Source organism: Brienomyrus brachyistius, chromosome 1 (assembly GCF_023856365.1).
Source record: "Brienomyrus brachyistius isolate T26 chromosome 1, BBRACH_0.4, whole genome shotgun sequence".
Taxonomy (NCBI): domain Eukaryota; kingdom Metazoa; phylum Chordata; class Actinopteri; order Osteoglossiformes; family Mormyridae; genus Brienomyrus; species Brienomyrus brachyistius.
Genome location: NC_064533.1, coordinates 32,161,580 through 32,183,469, shown reverse-complemented (window position 1 = coordinate 32,183,469; position 21,890 = coordinate 32,161,580). Strand labels below are relative to the sequence as shown.

Below are 21,890 nucleotides of genomic sequence, written 5' to 3'. Positions count from 1 at the left end.
TCCAAAGAATCCTAAAAAAAAAAAAACATCCTGTACCACTTTTGGGTGGGTAGGGAAGAACATGAAAGCAAATGGTGGAATGTTTGAGTTGCCAAGGTAACAGAACAATCGCGTGGTTGCCGTCGCTAGATCCTGGGTAGCAAAGCAAATTATCCATGAATTCAGTAGAACAGAAAAGTACCTTGGAAACATTGCCTTTGTCGGTTATGTTTGATTGGCATCAAAGAAATTGGTGGAGTGCCCCCCCCCCCCGCCAAACACTTCTATGGCATATTCCCTTCAGTGGGACAAATGCCAAAATGTCAGACTTGGCAAGCACTTTACACCTTGCTGGGAAACAGCGGCATCTGGTTGAAGGCGGAGTCTCTGTCCGCCTCCTCCAGTTGGGCAAAACGCACCTGTGACTTCCCCAGCATCCTGCTCCCCCAGGAACCTGGGAACCAGGACAGGTGGTGAGGCTTCCCCCTCTCTGATGCACCCCCAGCCAACGGCAACAGCTGATAAGTGCATGTTGGCCCACTGGTGTGGAATACCACAGCACTAGAAACACAGAGTAGATCCCACTCCTTCTATTCGTGGTCCAGGGCGCATGTTCCTGCAGCAGAGGCTGTGGGTGTCTGTGTGGTTTAAGCCTCGGTTTCACAAAAGGTGTTTTTGCTGAAAGCAGCAGCATGCATATTTACGGTATGCCATCCTGTTATTTAACTGTCAACTTTCACACGCAGGACTTTGCTGTGTAATGGAAGGTGGACCAAATCCATACACCCCTTCCCACTAACATAATGCTGCCATACCAAGCTGGAATCAGCAGTTCTAACCAGAACCAGAACCAACCTGCCACTCTGGAGCGAAGAATCCTACAGCATTAATGCACTTCCCTGTGTGGTTTGAGAACTGGACATACTGGTGAGATAAGCTTAATGAGGGTGATTTTACAGCTGCAGATCTCCGGGTTCTGAAATTCGGCTTCTGAAATTCAGAAACCCCTCAGAGAAGGAGCACTTTAGTCCAGGAAGGAGAACCAGGACTGGAAAGACAAGGACCCAAGATCTCATGAAATCTGGCGAACTGAAAGATATCATAAGACCATCACACCCCTCTGGTAATGGTTGCTTCTGTTGACCTGAATTTTACGGCCACCTACCCTGTTTATTCAGGATCCTAGAGCTCTGTGGGCACCTAGGTGACATGTCTGTGTTCTTTTATGTGTGTCAGAGTTTCGTCATTCTGGATTACGAGTAATGAAAGGTCCAGTTGACAGGCAAAATGGACATACTGACCTCTTTATACTGACTGAACCGACCACCAATCACTGAGGGCCATCATGCAAAGTGACATAGAACTCCAGGGAATGAGAAAGATGATGAGCTTATGTGCTTTACAGTCGCTAATGAATCGGTATCACAGATTATTCCCCTTGACCAGAGAATTTCATATGAATGAAAGGTCATTTGGCTCCTAATCCAGGCATCTCCACTCTATGACTTTCTGTTGTTTTCATTTGAAATTTCGATTAATATGGATTATCAGCAGAGCCTTTACTGGACCAGACTGACCGAATAGATACTTCGACCACGATGCCACGCGACCCTGGAAGTTATACACTCAAGTGTTATATCTATATTTAGGTGGAGCAACTAGCAGAAAACATACTTATATTTGCTTAATATTTATCCTCACAGAGGATTTTTTATTGCATATATTTTACAGTTCAGCGGCACGGTAGATAGCCTCTCGACTCCTGGGTTCTGGCTTCCTGTGTCTTTGTGCATGTGTGTGTGTGTGTTTGTATTGTGTTTATATTACATTGTGGGGACCAAATGTTCCCCACAATGTAATAAAAACCTGTTATTTTGACATCATGAGGACCATTTTTCAGGTCCCCACAAAGATCTGTGAATGCCATCAAAAAACTAAAAATGTCAAAAGTCTCGTATTTTGTTTGGTTACTTATGGTTAAAGTTAGGGCCGGGTGGGGGTTAAGGGTGTCATTGTTGGGACTAGGATTAATGTCACAGAAATGATTGAATGGTCCTCACAAAGATATAATTACAAACCTGTGTGTGTGCGTGTGTGTGTGTAACATTACACAATATATATGGTTAATAAGCGACAGTTATTACTTTAAAGACACAAACTGTGTTGAGGCAATTAAATCTGTCAATTCTATTTACATCATTTTGAAAAATTCCGTATATCAGACATTTTTTTCCTTTATCTGTAGCGGCACCTGGGAGTTAGCATGCTGGCCCTTTCAGATTCATCCCCCTCCACAGTAATGACTGATGAGGGGTCAGTGAGGGTGACCGGGATGCCAGGACACAGGAAAGACGCAGGTGGAGCAGCCTGACCACCCCGTCCTGGACGCAGTACGAATCGACCAGACAGTCGTCAAGGATATCGCTGTGGTTACGCAAGACCCAGCCCCTGTGCATTACAGCGTCTATATCTGAAAGTCTGTTGTAAACAGCATGCCCTTACTAACTGCACAGATAGCAAGTCTTTTCATGAGACACATTTTTTTATTAAAACATGTATTTTGCGTTTGTTATGACAACTGTAATAAAAGAGACTTGCACAAACAAGCTAAAATTAGTGTCTTTTCCTGGTATATAGATGTCACAGGTTTCTGTTATGCAAAGTATAATAAATAAAAATATTTATCTGTATACATGTAGACGTTTTTTTTGTTTTGAGGTATTAAGGTGGTGCCAGACAATGAAGACTGTAGGAATATGCATTAGACTGCAAACTCATTTAAGAGACCTGCAAAGCTCTCCGGACCATGACCCCACCCACCTGCAGTATTCTCACACCACTGGTCTCAAACAGTGAACCCTGAAGGCACCAAGCAGGGAGACCCACTAGGTACACAATTATCTTAATAAGTAAGTAACAAAGAGTCCAGGCAGTACTGGGAACAGGGTAGCCAGTGACTCTAAGTGAGTACTGATTGGACAACACCAGCACAAGCTGGATACACGATCTTTTGCCTTATTGGTTATACTAAGTGAATACAAACTGAGGTTACTACAGAGCCATCAACAAAATGGTGAGTAATACTACATTGATTATACCGTACTTATTACTTGCTTCCTTGTGTACTCTCACCTGTATATAAACTTTGAAATCATATTATGGTCTCTTCTCACATCTCTCCACAACACAAACAGCAGATAACAGAGGCATTGCGTGATCGCCTGTTTCTTCCTGTGCCTTTTTGGTAAAGATGAGCCGATGCAAGAAAATAAATGAAATAAACAAACACATTTGTCATTGTCCAGAACTCATGGTTTTTGGTGAGAATTTTATTATCTTTCTCTATCTGTCCAGTTATCTTCAAACTGTTTATCCCAGTTTCCCAGTCCAGTCCTTCGGGACCCACAGCTGGTTCACATTTTTGTTCCCTCCCAGCTCCCTGCCAGACAATCCAGGTACTGGGAGCTGAAAGGGGAGTAAATATGTGGACTGGCTGTGGGACCCCGGGGACTGGATTGGGAAACAGTGGTTTATGCAGTACTGGCTTGTGGGGAAGCTGGTGCCTATCCTGAGCAGCACGGGATATGAGACAGAGCAACACATTATGTCAGTTCCCCGCAGGAGAGTGGGGGGGGGACTCAAGCCCCAACCCTGCAGGTGCGAGGCAACACTGGTACGTACTGAGGCATTCCACCTGCTCTCACATATACATAATCATTAAAAAATCTAGTTAATATATTAAAGAATGTGCTGGAAAGGTAATCATCAATTGATGTTATTAAACTGATCCACTTGGCTAATTAGGCGGGGAATTGACCAAATTAAGGTATTTTTGTTTATTTTTATACAGGAAAACAATATATGCGCTGGCACATAAAACACAAGAGGGTTCATTTTTGCTTTATTATTTATTTTATTGAAAATTGAGTTTCCTACGGAGTGTCAAACAAACTTCATTCTGCAGCCTTTACAGTCATGCTCCAAACCAACCCTATGCGTGCAGTTAATCATATGCACCTAGTCCAGCCCATGTATACAGGGTAATCTGAGCCCAAACAGTCTATGATAATCTTCCTGTGATCTACACCAAGCCCAAACCTTGTGTGAGGCTTTTACAGATATTTAAACCAAGCCCAACCCATGTATGAAGATCTTAAGGTGATGTTGTCAAAGCCTAACCCTTGTGTGGAAATCTTAAGGAAGCCTAACCCATCTACAAAGCGCTTAAAGTGATCTGAACCAAGTCCAACCCACGTGTGGAGATCTTACTGTGGTCTGGAGGCCTCCGCCTGGTCCGTCTGCAGTTTCTCCCCTCCTTCTACTTCCATGGTGCAGTACACAATCCGGTTGGGAGCCACTGATGTCAGCCCCTGAACTTCCACTATCACAATCTGCAGACTCGGACACAGAAGGCCGTATCTGAGCACATTCCCAACCACCTCCATAAGACGGACTTCAGAATCACATCAGTTCATTGATATAGACTGAGCCACAGCCTCATCGCCCCTCTACATGAGAGTTGGGAATCTTAAATAAAGCACAATAAAGCTACACGACGTAGGTAAACTAAACTAAATAAACCAGTAAGATCGATTAGGACCTTCTTATTAAAAGCGGCATGACTCTACTCACCTCCAGAGTGAAAAACAAAACCACCTCAGACTTGGACAGCATGATCTCATTCTCATCCACCATGTCCAGGAAGGAGGAATTTATCGGAGAACGTTTCAGCTTCTGAAGCTTGAAATCTCCCCCGGCTTTGGACACAGGGAGGCTCTCCAGATTGGCCATCAGCAGGTTCACAGAGGCCCTCAGCTCCTCCACGTACATCACCTCCATTTCCTTGGAGATGAACCTTGGATACTTCCTCTCCTGGAAAACAGATTCCATTGGGACGGTCGGTATGAAACCCTCTTCAAGTCTTAGCTACTATAGGTCATATCTGCTTGTAGAGATTGCAGAGCAGGTATGATGGTCCTAGAGCAATGTTATTTTGGCATTCTGACCTCTGGCTGCTCTCCCAGTCTGTGATCCACTATGATTTGTACAGTTATGACAGTAAAGAAGTTGAAAGCAAAAAACTAAGACGATTATTACAGTAATGTGGAGAAAAGAGGGAAATAATATCTACCCGGGCGATTTGCTCTGCCAGCTGCAGCCTGCCGTCGAGCTCCCTGCGGATCTGCGCAGCCTGTTCGTCCACGTTGTCCAGCTGCAGAAAGAGCGCATGAAGCCTCTCAATCTGACGATTAATACTGCCGTTGTTTCCCTGTCTCTAAAATCACCAGTACAATCAATAAATACAACACAAACGACATTACACGTTCATTGATTTATGTAGCTACTCCTGGGTGTGGCAGGTAGATAATCTGAATTATTTTTCAGCCAGTAACGCAAGACAAAAAAGTTACTATATAAAGATAACATGGGGGCCATTTATTCTAGCCAGCATTTCGCCCGGCCCCCGAAGGAAGCAATGATTTTTTTCCCTCAGTAAAAGCCAAGTGATTCCTATCCCCCATACAGCAGCGAGGGAAGGATTTCCATCTCCTTTAGGCAGATATGATGGTGTTGCTTGAAATTATCTTCTGAATCAATGGGATAAAATATTTATGGAATACTTTTAAAAATAAGCAGGCAGTAACAGCCAGAAGAGTGGAAAAGGCAGCCTTTGTGCTGGAGTCTGGAAGGCTGGGTGAAGCATCTCCACCTTCCTGTTCCCCATTCACGCTTGGATTTTACTGGCATTCATACATCAAGCGATTCCCACTGGTTACTGGTTACGAGTGCAGTACGATAACCCGAAATATCCCGTGCCTTCAGAAGTCTTGTTCACCCCATTGCCAAGTTAATTCTTACTCACAAAAGAGTAACAGCACTGTCAGCCTCGCATGCTGAGGTGCGTCGGCACCAAGTGCTGAGCACGGAGGCCCTGCTCACATGGCATTTCGGACAGGAATATGGCCGCTGTGCCGCCGTGAAGGCGGCTAATTTGATGCCGCGCACCAAGCTCTGGCACGTGATTCAGCCCTGAAGGCGTCACAAGGACAGCTGGGTGAAAGGAACTGCAAATCTCACTTGCAGAGTGGCTCCCACACACACACACACACACACACACACACACACACACACACACACACACACAAGGCCAATGTGACATTCAGGGCTTAAATGTGAACTGCAGTTCCTTCTCTCCAATCATTTCACAGCCGTTCAGAACTATTATGCCAAAACCATCCCTTTAATGAATCCGTCCCATTGATTAAAGTATCACAACATTCACACCTATTTGCTACTTAATCCAAGCATGTCCAGCAAAAGCAATAATGTACTGGATGGATGGATGGATGGATGGATATGATATGCAGTAACATACAGGAAGCCAAACTGAATCATTCTCTTCCCACAGCACTTCCATAATGACAGTTTGTTTACATCGTGTGCTATTATTGACCGTGCTGTTAAGCCACATATTGGTCAAGAGTCAAACAACATGCTCTCAATTTACTGAAAAACACATCCGCAAGGATCAATACATGTAATTTAGAGACAAGTACTGAAGCTCCTCATTAAAGACTAGAGACTGACACCCAACAGCACAAACAATCAGAAAGGTGCTGGTTCCATTCCTCGTACCTCTCACAGGACTGTACATTGTCATTAAATACCCAGTGATCCCCCCTTAAAAACAGCTGCCGTCTTCCATAAGGTAGTGATGCCGGAAATGCATCACAGAGGGGGGTTCCCAAAGACACCCCCGCCCAGATCAGATGCCAGACAAGTGAAGAACACAAACAGTCATTCTGTTGTCCCTGTGGAGCCCTGCCTGGTTTCACAATGACCTCCCTAATGGCCATTATACATCACGGCACCTTGTCATGATAATTTGTGCTCAAAACAAAGCGCTATTGCTATCTCTGCTCCGCTACTGCCTCTGCATAGCCAGCGGCAGCGATATCTGAGGGAGGCCGCTGATTCTGTTACGTGCTTAGATACATCTGCAACCAGCCCCCACCCCACCCTACCCCACCCCCCAGAAAGTGGTCATGATGGCTTTAGCAATCTGAAAACAAATTCAATGCAGCCCCAGAAGGCCATAGTGACACGGCAAAGGGATGGACCAGGCTGCAGCAGAACAGTCTTCATCATCATGTACCGAATTAAGATGTTCCCTGCCCTAGACAAATCCACCAGCATGTTCTTTTAAAGGAAGCATCTCCAATTTCCTGCACAAAATTAGTTGTGATCTTCTGGCACCACAGCTTTCATTGGGCTCAGTACTGTCCCAGGGTGCCTGCCACAGCAAGACTTATTTAACAAATCCTACATGGGATTTGTACATGCCTTGCAATGCAGCCACAACAGACAAAGCCTAGAAAAGAGCATCCATCCATCCATCCATTTTGTAAAACACTCATCCTTCTGGGTTGCGAGGGGTCCGGAGCCACTAGGCGGGGAACAACCCAGGACGGGGGGGCCAGCCCATCCTAGAAGAGAGCAGCTCTACCAAATATTAAGGTGTCGGTTGAGAAGTCGTCAAATTATCCGAGGAAAACCAAAGCCGTAATTCTCACAGCGCGATTCTGATTAGCGCATTCGCCGACTTGTGAACTCTGCAATACTCTGGAGCGAGACGGTGCAGTGGACTTTGGCGAGGAATCCGGTGACTGCCGGGGGATCTCAGCCCTGCTCTGAGTACGGGCTCAGAGCCCTAAAGTATCCATCTGACTGAAGTTTGCTGGGTGATAATGCATTACCCTACCGCTCTCGTCACTGAGTCTTGCCCCCTCTGTAATGACCGGACTGTTGAACCTGCAGCCTCACATGAGGGGGGCGAGTGAAGCTCCCATCACATCTGGATTCACAGAGCTGCTCTCCTGCCATCGAAGTTGCTGAAGCCGCCACAAACACCAGGGCTGCGCAGTCTTATCCAGAAAGGGCCGGTCTATGCGGGTTTCCACCCCTATTCCCTAATTACATTACTAATTAGAGGACTGACCGGCTGAGAAGTCCTCACACCTGGGTTTGAACAGCCGACCTAAAGGTTACCCCAAAACCCTGCACACACACGGTGCCTTGGAGGGTAAGATTGCCCTCCTCCGCCTAAGACAGAGAGAACAGAGCTGACACAAATGTCAGCAGGTTGGTGTGGCTGCGATAAGGTCTCCTTATGGTGTCTGCAAACCACAAGCGCTGCTTCAGTGGGACAGACTGAGGTTTAGGAACCCGAGGCTATTAACTACTTACACACTTATTTTCTAATGTCTATTTTGCAGAGAGATAGACTTCAAGCAGGGCACCATAGTGGTGTAGGGGATCGTACTGGAGCCTCACACTGCTGGAACCGGGGTTCAAGTCTCTGCCAGGGTTCCATGTGTGTGGAGTTTGCATGTTCTCCTTGTGTTGTCGTGGGGTTTGCTCCAAGTACTAACAGTCTCTCTCCCCCCCAGGTTCAAAAACTATGCTGAGGCTAACTGGGGTTGCTAAATTGCACATAGGTGTGAGCGTGCCCTGCAGTGGGTGGGCACCCTATCCTGTGTTGTACCTCTAGGCTCCAGACCAGTGGTTTCAAAAAATGGATGGATGAATGGATGGATATATTTCAAGCAAGAACAGGCAGGAATGGGATTCAAACCCACAACCATTTATTAGGGAGCTCTTGGCCACACTACTGCTGGACCAGGCAGCAGGGATCTCTGAATACAGGTATAAATGAGATTCAACCCAGGATCTCCTGGTTTATAAACAGAAACTTTAATGAGCTCTGCCCTGGTGCCACACTAGGGAGCCTAACAAATCACTACCAAGCAAAACAAAAAACACGAGTACTATTTTGTAAGTTGTTAATACACGACTAATTGGAACGTCTCTCTTGACATGGCTGAATTGACCACAGACCAGGATGTCCCACAATGTAAAATCAGAAAGAGGAAAAAAAAAAATTAAATAAAAACAATGTAAACTGATTCTAACCCACAGGTACCGGAAGCAGGGTGAGTCAGTGATGCAAGATGTGGATATAGGTGGTGCGTTCCAAGAACAGCTCTGGTTGAGGGAGAATTTCTACACCCACCGAGGCTGCAGAAGAGCGCTGCTTCCCCCTGCTGCTGAATAAACCAGCTTGGTCACAAATCACATCACCATGGCGACATGGGCACATCTTCGAGCCCCCCCCCCCCCCTCCGTAAATGGAAGGTTCCGGTTTACAGGCTAAACCTTGCAGTTCAAAAAGGCTGCTGACCTCTGATACCTGAAAACTGGCCCCTAACAGTGCCCTGGAGACCGGAATGGACGGGCAGGTCATGGAATACCATTTGCCCCTCCCCCCCATTTGGCTTTCAGAATCAATATCTAGCCCTTGTAAATACCAACAGCAAAATAATGAAAATACACCCTGGTGTTGAATTTTTTTTCAAGCAAGCTAACTAACATTCAAGGAGATCATTTATCTAACAGATCAAAGGTATTTGAAGAAAGAAATTCACATCTGTAGTCTTTTAATATTAATTGGGGCAGAAGGACACACATGGGGGCTGGACTCATCTGGAGGCCCCTCACCAGCACCTCACCTTCACTGCAGATATGTGAAGGACTATTGAACTGCCAACAGTGGACTCTCAAGGCATTCAAGAGCAAAAGCAAATTAAAATAATTCAGCTCTCTCAACTTGCAAACAATGACTCTTAGAGCCAAGTAATCAATTTGCTGACTTTCCACCATTCCACATTATCATCGTCATTTTCGCTCCCTTTTCTCTACTGTGGCAAAGCTTGATCCGTCCTTGATTTCACTGAATTCTACTCCTTCCATATTTTGTCCACCAAAATTGTACAAAAAAAATCGAATTACATACCATAGCTTTTACAAATAGGACTTTTCTTTCTGTTTAGTGAAGTGATATATTGTCATTGTTGACACACCACAGTACACAATGCAGAACAATGAAATACGTCCTCGGCATTCACTCCAAACGTGACACTGTGACATAGCAGGGGGCAGCTAAATCGGCACCCAGGGTGCAGCGCTTGAGGGCGTTACCTTGCTCAGGGTACCTTAGTGGACTTACTGGTCAGGGATAGGAACCAGCAACCATTCAAATCACAAAGACGCCTCCCGAACCATTAGGCTAACACTGCCAGACTTGACTTACTGGTTTAATTATGTACATTTCAAAGGGAGGTCTTATTCAACTTAACAGCAGAAATGGAAGCAGTTACCTGGCACCCATTATAAAGAAGCTGGTGCTCAAACTTCTTAATGCCAAGGATCTGCTGGAACATCTCCAACAGCTGCTCTTTGCTCAGGATCAACTCAGACACGCCACAGAAGGGCATTCTGGGAGCCTGTCTCCGCAGGTCCTCATCGCCCCTGTAGATGGCGTCGTACTTGGCGATCCAGGAGCTGAGCACCGTCTCCTTGCTCAGCCCATCGATTTCAGGCAGACTACGGACCCGCCTCTCGATGTTCTTCTTGAAGACCTCGCGGAAGTCGCTGGCTGAACAGCCACCGCTCTGCACCATCCGGGACACACGGTCGCTCTTGAGGAACACCTGAAGAGCAAGACGGTGAGAACATGCAAGAGTGTAAATAAGGTTCTCCATCCACTGAGTGCTGTATTGAAGCTGCACGCATACAAGTGAGGGTATAGATGCTGTAAAGGCTACATGTCGACCTGGGCTGGAATGGGAGATACATTATCTGTTGGTTACATGTAACAGCAGGGTCTGGAGGCAGATTCATCTGGCTTCCGGCAGGAGCAAAAGGAAAATTTAGAAGTAAAAATAGACAAGACGACCCACGGAAAGCACACAGGCAGATGTATCGGAGGATTTGTTTATCGTCCTGTCTAGGAAGTAGAAACCATTTGAGCCTGATTGCATTTTCTTGTCTTTGGATACGTGAGTGGGTTGACAATGCAGTGATGTTCGCATAGAAGTCTTCACGGCGAAATCCATGGTGACTCAGACTGTACTTACTTTTTAGTTCCAGACTTTTATACAAAAATCCGGTATCCGTCGTGATGCTAATTAAGACAGCATAGGTATTACGGCACTACTTGGAATTGTCAAGTTGAACACCTAGTCAGAAAATCTCAGGTAGGTGTATAATGAGAAAGGAATCTTACATATTTCATTTTTTTTTTGAACCATTTAAAAGATCCAGTGACAAAGTACTGTAATTAGTTTTTATACCTGCAAATTCATTATGCAAACACCTTTCCAGCAGGCACCGCCACAGTCGAGCACACATGCATTCTGGCCTTAACATGCTGGCTACATACATCTGCGCTGAACTGCAGAACGATGGCAGCATCGCCCGACTGCCTTTAGTGGAGGGGAAAGGGGCAACAGATGGGCGACAGTCGTATCTCCATTAGGAGACCAATGGTGTGGTGCAGAAGTTCTTCACCCAGTGAGCTCAGAAGACTGGGCTCACGTCAGTATGTGGTGACATTCTGCCCCCGGGACAGGCAGAGTGATCTAAGCTGCATTTAAGGAAAGGCACTGCACAAATGTACAGGCTTTGGCTATGAAATGAGCTGAATTCATCTCAGAATGGGAGTGCGGGGCTACGGTGCCAAAAAAAAAATCAAGTGCTGCCGTACCATCCAACTAATGGCCTGGGCTCTTGTGAGCCATCAGCTGAAGACCCCCACGGATGGATCGGGGGCTGTGGCGTCGTGGAGAGCCAGCTGAATACAAACCAGGGCAGATTCGATGAAGCGGCCATGAAGGATGATTCAGGGTTCCAGGAAAGCTGTCCTGCTGTTTGCCTTCATATAAAAATACATATATGCTGCACTCCAGGAAAAGAAAGAGCCTGGACCCTGAAGGCGATCGCTGCATGATCGAGGGCCAGGTGGACAGTGTGCATTTTGTTTCCCTGCTATTTTTTTTAACTCCCTCTCTACTCCTGCATCTAAATTAAGTCCCCATCCCTTGCTCCAACTCATATGATTTTTGTTAGACAGATCTTACAATGGCGACTGCATGAGGCATTCACAGGCGACTTTCACACCTGACTGGGCGCCGCTCCTGAGTCACTGGGGAGAGAGCACCGGTCCATTCTGCAAGAGATCCCATCAGGGTGCAGAACCACTTCCTTGCAATTCATGGGCCTGAACAGAAACTCTAGATCATAGCTCAGTTGTTCTGCAGCTGACAGGCCGGGCCCACCAGTGATGGCGGTCCGAATCATAACCAATGAGATCACGATAAGAAATGCTCATTGCCAGTCAGGTCCACATTCTCTGTCCGTTAATAACGGGGGGGGGGGGGGGGGGGGGGATAGTATGAATAGTAGTTGCATCTCTTAAACATCTGTTAAAAATTCAATTTAATAAATGACAATATAAAATAGCAATAATAAATTTTATATTAAATTAGTGATCAAAGGCAGATATTTCATTGATATTTAACGAGAAATAACACTGGGCATTTAATTAAAACATCTACTGCACAGGAACAGGATTTACTCAGTAGACACCCCTATACATCAGCATATAGAAAAAAACACCCTTGTCATAATTTTGACTATTACTGTCAAACTGTTTGCAGTAAAGTGATTTCACGCAACATTTTTTCCCCTCATTATTTTCAGTTTAAACACCACACTGCAAAATGTTTTTTTTTCTCCCAAATTGAATTATACCTCTTTATTCTAAAATAATTGCAGCCATAATAAGGCTCCAGAGAGAGAGAGAGAAAGTAAATGCTTCCATTCGATGGTATTACAAATGTCAGATGTTATTAATAATGAATATGCCACACAGAGATTTCCTCTTTGCCTGCTGCTCCACTTAATTGGTGACTTGAAATCTCAGTCAATTATTTACAAGCAGCAGTGTACTGAGCACTGCCAACTTCTCTGGAGAAAGAGAAAAGGCCACTGTGCCCCGTTAACGTTCCTCCCTTAATGTAATTAAAGGTAACATCTACAGAGGACCAGTGGACTCCTGAAGAGGAGACGTCATCCCTCCTTTGGTAACAGCTTTCAGAGAAATCACTGCATATATGAAACCTCACCTTCGGCATAAGTGTCTACTAAGTAAAAAAATATATATTAATGCATCATCAGCTCTGAGGTCTTTAAGTTGTTCTTTAAAGTGATTTTTTAAAATATTAAAGAATCAAATGAAACTTAAGTTTTTTTTTTAAAGACAAACATGCACTTATTTTCAATAGCCTTATATACGATTAGACTCAGTGTCAAGGCTTTTGAAAAGACGACGGCCGACGTGCATTAGGGACGTTCGTAATAAACGCCACCGGAAAACACGGTGCTGAAGACAACCTTTGCACGGCCTCCATACATACGCAGGTCCCAGCTACCTACTAACGCTACGCGAGAATAACATGATTTATAGGTGTCTCTGAAGCACATCCATTTAGCCAATCGGGTAATTAACTGGTAATATCTGGAAGGTCCCTTGCAAGATCCATACACAAGAAACACAACAGGTTTTTGAACCTGCTCCATATGTAAACCTTATAGCATTTCTGAAAACATGTTTTACCCCAAAGCAGGAAAACAGACAAAATGATGAGCATGATTTCATTAAGACTGGGTTTCAGTTTGTCTGGTCCTGAAGTCGCTCAGGTAGTGTTCCAACCATCCGGTGCATTGAACAGGCGAAAATAAACACTCGTTAATTCAAGGTTAACAAAAGAAACTACGGCGATTCCATCTCACAAATGAAATACTTTATGTCACTGTACCAAATATATACCGTACTGCAACAAATATAGAATGTGTTTGAGTTCTAATAATTTTCAAGACATGTCTCATAAAAATGGGAGGAAGTGACATGATTACCGCTGACTAACGGGAATCCCACACAGGGCAGGAAACAGATACGGTACAAGAAAACTACGCTGCCTTTTGTTTTTATGAGTATATGGGATTGTGACAGAAGAGGAAGTTTGAGAGAAAAGCAGATCTCCATGGATACTATACTGGACTGACGCGCACTGGCTCATGTGTGTCATTAACTATTAAACAAAGCCCACCACCTCTCCGTGACTGCGCATAGGTGCACGGAAGCGCTGCATCCGCTCAGGCGTTCTTGGTGAGAGAGAAGTGAAGAAGGACAGGCACAGCCTTGCCCTTTCAAACCACGGAGGCTTCGCCCTTCATCGTTTTTGAGGGAAACAAATGCCCTGGTGGCCGGCAGCCTGTAAACAGCGAATAAGGAGCGTGGAGTGGGTGCTGACGAATAAAGTATGTTATGTTCACTTTGGAAGGTGATCCCAAAATCACTTCTGTGTGAAGCCCGACTTCATACTACACGTGAAATGTGTCCAAAAAGCCAGATCGCCCGTACAGCATCGGTTGGGTTCATTAAGAGTCTTTCATAAGTTCAAAAAACAGTAAAGCAGAATTTTTGTAAAACCTAATTCCATCCCGTTCACAAGCATTTTGTGACTGAAGGTCTTAAACTGACTGATCATTCAGCTTGACATTGAACTGAATATTATGCCTGGTAGTGATGAAAACCTTTCTTTTTCTTTTATCCAGAGCCTTAAATTTTAAAAGCTTTACTTTACTAAATCACTAGATTCAGGCAGAGAGAGAGCAGTGTTTCTCTCCACTGGGCAATTCGGCTGTCTCACTGGAGCTTCGGATGTGGCCAGGGAAGGCGTTATGGAACACCACACAGTTGTTCAATGTTCTGAATGGACACACATGATACTGTAACTGCCTCTTGCGTTACAATCTTAAGAGTTTCTGTGAGGCGGGGGGAGATATCTGCAAAATACTGAGAACACAGTGGCACTCGCACTAAACAGCACAGTTCAACATTATTACTTTCCACAAAGATTGTGCAAACTCGACATGTGTATGAAACATCCAAGGGAAAGCAATCTGTTGAGACTACATTCACGTTTCCAAAAGTACATTTTAACTCCACAATCTAGATTCGATACCATGTGACATATGTAATGATCAAAATGAGAAACTTTACTGACAAATGCAGATTGCGGATGACAGTGAGGATTGACTGAATGACGCTTTCAGGACAGCCCCTTCACTTGGGATCATCAGATAAGCTCTGAGCAGAGCAGTTATCAGCAAGGCTGTCATCTCACTTTCAGATACTGTTAGGAGAAAGATGATAAATAACCCATTTGGCAGTGCTTGGTCATCCTGACAGTGCTGCTCAGCGCTTATATACGGCCGTACCTTCGCACTGTAAGATGTTACACTCTGAGGGGTACTGGGTGCCCAGGGTGGTGGAATGGAGAGCTGCAGTATGCTAAAGTCTGCGGTGTTTCCATTGTGATTACAGGGCGTCTCTCTCCACCTGTGCAGGGGAAAGGGGCTGTCCTACTCATCCACACAAACGCCAGATGAAGGCTTCTCAGGAATGCTCCCTCAACTTGGGTGGGGGGGGGGTGTAAAACCGCGAAATGTTGCTTCACACAGCCTCTGCACTCCCCGGAGAAATTCTCTTTGATGTAGGGCAATTAAAAATAGCACACCAGCACAAACGAAAACCTTTCAGGGTGTGGGGGGGGGAGAATGATAACCCAAGTCAGATGGATTATGAGATGCTGCACATAGATAGTGATATAGTGACAGCCTTTTAAGAAGAAAAAAAAATCGAACTCAACCAACTCGGAGATTGAATGGGTCTATGGAATTTTTTTCCACTTGTACCTCAACCGAAATCTTGGAAGTCGACCGTTGCTGCTTAAACCTGTATGGGTCGGGACGCATCGTTAGGTACACTCACATAGTCCCCAGTATTTTAGCCCCGATGCCAATATTTCTTCAAAGCCAAAAAAAGAGAAGTCGTCAAGCCCCATGCATGTAAACCTGAATTAGCCCTGATCTTTTCAATAGCTAGAAACTCCCTACTCATGCCTATGAATCACTCTCAGTCAGAGTAACTGTAGAATTTAAGAAGGAAATTTTCGTGAGACTTGAAGGTGGTGCACGTGTGTCTGCTCTCGCTTCGGAGTGTGAAGTAAAGTGAAGCAAAAATGATTAGTTGTCATTGTTGACACACCACAGCGCAAAAACAAAATGTGTCCTCTGCATTTAACCCATGTGTGACATAGCAGGGGGCAGTTAATTCAGAGCCCGGGAAGCAGGGCTTGGGGGGGTGGTACCGTGCTCAGGGCACCTCAGTGGTGCCTTGCTGGTCGGGGATTCAAACCTGCCATCACATGGGATTGTCATTTATTTCAAGTTTATTGCTTTTGTATGTGTGCTTTTTCATGTGTGAATTCATTTAAAATTTATTGTTAATGCTTTTTATTTTGAATTAGGTAGGTACATAAGTTTACATAGGCGATCACTAGAGGGTCTGCATTTCTGATTAAATTCATTTACATTGTCTCTTGTGGAAAAACTCGATTAGGATCAAATCACAACTCAACACAGCCTTCAGGACACACATATATATACACATATATACACATATATATATATATACACATATATATATATATACACATATATATATATATACACATATATACACATATATACATACACATATATACATATATATATACACACACATATATACACACATATATACACACACACACACATATATACACACACACACACACGTATATATGTATGTGTGTATATTATATAAATATATAAACCATGGCATAGCAGCATGAGAAACATTGCTATTTATGCTGTAAACATGAGAAATTATCAAAAATATCTAGGGCACCACATTTTAAAAATGGCAAGATCGTTTTGAGACTGACTTGGACTCAGACACCCGATAGTCTGTTTGGATCCTAATATAAACTGTGATTAATGCATGGTGACATATCTACCTGCTGGATGCACACAACAGACAAACCATAACCCCCCTTCAACCACCGAGTGACAATCATGATCTTGGGAAAACGGCCGTCTCAAAACAGAGAGAATAGCGGCAAACAGTAACCCTAACATGCGGGAAATTAAGGTCACGAAGTAGCGAGCCAGAATTCCATCTCTGTTCATGAGTGGAATTTTTTATTTTTTATTTTTTTAAAAAGGGTTGTTATGGCCAATAAAAAAATGCCGTTTTTATAAACAGAATACTAGCCAGGAAAAGACAACTGTTTGCTTAGCTGATAATGCTTCTTATACGATTTCAAATTTATTTTGTAGTTAAAAGCGAAGCAAACAACAGGGGGAAGTAGAAAGTTCAACTCTCATGTTGTGTATAGGATAATATCTAATAATAATTATTACAATTTGGTGACAGGTGATCATTGTTGACACACCACAGCACACAACAATGAAATATGTCCTCTGCATTTAACCCATATGTGACAATGTGACATAGCAGGGGGCAGCTAACTCGGGGAGCAGTGCTTGGGGGCGGTACCTTGCTGGTTGGGGATTCGAACCAGAATCTTTCAATTACAAGAGTACTTCCTTGACCATTAGGCCACCACTGCCTCAAGGCATGGTAGGAGGCTAGGTAGGCTAGGTAGTGGTAGGAGGCTACCAAGCTGGCGTGAGAAATTTACCATATCAAAATCGACAGCTTAACGTAGCTAATTATGTATAGAATCACGTCAGTGTAACACTGAGAGATTTTACTCCTGCATTCTACTGCTTGCTGCTCTTTACTGTTTAACACAGACAGCTTTGTACTACTGGGGTCAGTAGTTTGGTCCATGACCATTGAAAGTTCTCCAGAGCAGTGAGTGTTAAAGCCAGAGCAGAGACGAACCATGAGACCTGCACAGATGCTCATGCCTTCACACTCACAACGGAGCCTGGTACCAGCTGACAACCAGGAGATACAGATATCAGAGTAGGCGGAACAGGTGGGGTAGGAACAGAACAGGTGGAGGAGGAGTAGGGATCCAAACGGATGAGGGAGTATGAAGATCTGGCCTGGAATTTCGAGCATGGATATTCATGGCTACACTGACGGACAAGCCACTCTTCATCGCATTACCTATGATGTTGCCTGCATACAACCTTTAAAGAAGGAACAGTGACAACAGGAAAGGATCTTACACTAGGTGAGACATTCCGTTCTTTTGGGTCTGTCGTGTTTCAGCCATACTATGCAGACGTAGGGCTCTATAAGACCAGTAGCAGATGGCTCACTTGATCAGCAGAGTCTACTTGCCTCATAGTAGCTTCGCACGGCATTGCAGAATGCTTCGTCGGCGGCGATCTGTGTCTCTCCACTGAGGAAGGCCTGGAAGCGTTCCTTCACAGCCTGGAGCTGCTGTCGGTTGAGCTGGAGACAAAGGGGAGCAGCCAACAGTGACCCACTGGTTAAAGAGGCAAGCAGAGCTTTGCCTTAGATGTTAAAAAAACATCATTAGTCAAATACATGACGAGCACTATAGAATAAAGCATGGTGCAACCGTGGGTTTCAGTGGATCTTTCAGTAGATGAGTAACACATAGTACGAGTTAAGGATTTGTGCTTTTGGACAGGAATAGGCAGCAGGAACGTCTATACCCTCTGACATGTTGAGAGGGTGGGCTGTATTTTGAAAGGGCTGAGAGCGGTTTGTTTAATTACATTGTGTCAACAGCTTCTAACTGCACTAAATAAAAAATAAAAAAAACACGATGCTTAGGCATCCGCTGCATCCAGGTTCCTCCAACTCTTTTCTTTGACATAGTTCTGCATAACTATTCCTGTGCTAGTTTATGATGTAGCAAAATAATCAAATCAAATCAATTGTTCATAACATAGGGGTCAGACTGGGATCTCACCAGACAGGCATTGTATTTTAGACTAGACCAGGCAGTGGCACCCTGGGGAGTTTGCAGAGGGGATGGTCAATTTCCAAATACAAACTGTATTTATACTGTATATTCAACTGCATATATTCATTTTTTTGCAATGCCCCAATAGCCCTCCTATTAACATCTGAAAAAAAAATGGAAATGGTTACACTTATACCGAACAAGGCTTTCAGGCGGCATGACAAATTCAAGGCATGCAGAGAAGCCCCCTGATTGGTCGGCTGATTTCACAAGTTTCACATTGTTTAAATGCATTATAAAAAGAACATAATAACCAGTGAGAGCTGTTCTGAAAGGCCTCAAGCCCTGCAATTCAGCCCAAGTCAGAAAAAATTGGCAGCAATTTTTGCGTAACTAAAAACTGCCTAATAATTTAAGAACCGGCGCTTGCAAATGACAGGGATGACAAATTCTGAGCCAAGTGGGATGATGATGACATATCACTCCCACAAAACAAGGAGATAGAGTGATTAAAGTTCACATTGTAATGGTACGTAATCCAGACAAATAAATAACACTGTTTTCCACAACAATTCACTCAACACAAGCATCCTTAGTATTTATTCAATGGCTTTAAAAAGAAAATGCTTTGCTGAAGCCATTTGGTATACAAACAGTTGTGACTAACTGAGGGATAGATCAGCCAGTCTAGGCCATATCAATGACCTTAATTAGCCATTATTAGATACCTGTCAAATCAATATGCACCAGCATTTCAGGACCTGAAGGATTCTTCTTACACCAAATGTGTAATCGATGTGCAGTACCTCAGGTCAGCTCAGGTCGGGCAGTATGCATTGGTAGAGCACGTCGCACCCATTACATGACAAAACACCTCGGGATCCCAGTTGGCAACCCCCAGGTCAACACATGGTCCAGCCACACCCTCTGGAAATGGCCGTCTATCTTCCACGGCCAAGTGTTGCGTGGGCATCCCATTGGCCTGGTCCAGTTGCTTGGATCATTAGCAATGGAGATCCTGCAAGCTGGATCACCCAAAGGGAATCATACCACATGGCTGTAGTGCCGTAACTGACACTCCCTCACAATGCAGGTGATGTGCAACATTCAGGATTCTCTGAGCCACCACATGTTCAATACAAAGTCAAACTTGCAGTACCCGAGAATTCTCTGAAGTGACACAGTACCAAGCGAGTCCAGTCTTTGTTTCAGGTCAATGGGTAGCATCCATGTCTCGCAGCCATACAGAAAAACAGGGAGTACCAGGACTCTAAAGACTTCGATCTTCGAACTCTTCCAAAGATATCAGAAGATACATCTCTTTCCTGCAAGTGATCACGGATCCTACAGAGGATGACCCTAGCGACGACCATCCCTGGCATTGGGATGTTAACCTCCTGTAGTTCCCACAATCCAGGCGATCACCCTTCCATTTCCAGATAGGGACAACAAGTCACGTTTTCTGGTCAGTTGCCAAGACGCCCATCTCCCAAATGGAAACAAAGATTGCCTGCAATGCCAATAGGGTAGCACTACCATCAGCCTGGAGAAGCTCACCCCAAATAACACAAATCCCTATGGCCTTCCCTACCCTCAGCTGGTTCAACATCTGTGTAATCTTGGTGAGACTGGGTGGCTCACAGCTAATCGGAGGATCAGCCTATGGACCCAGAGATGTCCAGAGACGGTGTGTCACTTGCTCATAGATCCTTCTAATAAACACGTGTTTATCGGCCCTCAGTGCCCTCACAGACGTCCTTCTCAGTTCACGGTGCAGACCGGAGTTGCCATCAAGCCATACACTGCAACTCTTCTCGATAATATCCAGGGAGACTTGTGAGATGAAATAGTTCCTTCTAGGAACACGGGCAACACCAACACTACCCTCAGCAACCTTCAAGGTCTCCCACATCACATTAGATCTGGCAGTCGCACCCAAGTCTGTTCATCAAGAGTTCCACACAAAAACTGCATGCAAGCTCAACAAAAACACCCTGATGTTGGAGTCTGGCCAGGTCCAGCCTCGTTCTCCTAGTAGGTGGTAGCCTACTGGACCTAAGCTAAATCTTCAGAGTAGCAACAAGTTCCTCATCAGAATTCACAAACTGGGCACTTCTGTAGATGCTGCAGTAGTAGCCTCCAACGTCTGCCCACGAGGATGTGATCGATCTCCTTCGCCAAACCACCAGTACTGGAGTATCAAGTCCAACGATGCGGCTCTGAGCGCTGGAACCAGGATCCAGCGACTGGCTGCCCTTGACCTTTTGCCAAGTCAAGGAACATGGAGCCAGCCCTGTCAGTGCCAGTGGTCAAACTGAAGTCATCCATGACCAGAGGAGTGTCACCTGATGGGCGCTCTTCAACCACCGAGTGAAGTTGGGGGAAAAAAATGCCTCCCTCAACGAGACATCACTCACCGCGGTTGGAGCATACAATGACACAAGAGACAAGACGCCCAAGGAGTGCCTTAGCCTGAGTCTCACGATACACCCGTTGAAAGGAGTGACATCAGACGCTATTGGGAGAAGCTGATCCGCCAGAGCTACAGCTACTCCCCGAGTATGGCAGCCATCAGAGCGACCACACCTATAACAGGTGTACCAGCTTACACCAGAGATCTGCCCATTCGGCGGTCCGCCACTAACAGCTTACACCAGAGATCTGGCCACTCGGCGGTCCGCCACTAACAGCTTACACCAGAGATCTGGCCACTCGGCGGTCCGCCACTAACAGCTTACACCAGAGATCTGCCCACTCGGCGGTCCGCCACTAACAGCTTACACCAGAGATCTGCCCACTCGGCGGTCCGCCACTAACAGCTTACACCAGAGATCTGCCCACTCGGCGGTCCGCCACTAACAGCTTACACCAGAGATCTGCCCGCTCGGCGGTCCGCCACTAACAGCTTACACCAGAGATCTGCCCGCTCGGCGGTCCGCCACTAACAGCTTACACCAGAGATCTGGCCACTCGGCGGTCCGCCACTAACAGCTTACACCAGAGATCTGGCCACTCGGCGGTCCGCCACTAACAGCTTACACCAGAGATCTGGCCACTCGGCGGTCCGCCACTAACAGCTTACACCAGAGATCTGGCCACTCGGCGGTCCGCCACTAACAGCTTACACCAGAGATCTGGCCACTCGGCGGTCCGCCACTAACAGCTTACACCAGAGATCTGGCCACTCGGCGGTCCGCCACTAACAGCTTA

General features: G+C 45.2%; 1 protein-coding gene across 1 annotated transcript in view; it reads right to left on the bottom strand.

Moving 5' to 3' along the window:
• The window catches only part of cadps2 (Ca++-dependent secretion activator 2), an 81,845-nt gene that overhangs the window by 48,799 nt on the left and 11,156 nt on the right, over positions 1-21,890 (bottom strand). The window contains 5 exon segments of the mRNA XM_049019940.1: positions 4,249-4,370; positions 4,612-4,851; positions 5,111-5,191; positions 10,197-10,529; positions 18,086-18,199. Coding sequence (XP_048875897.1) covers positions 4,249-4,370; positions 4,612-4,851; positions 5,111-5,191; positions 10,197-10,529; positions 18,086-18,199 — 890 coding nt within the window.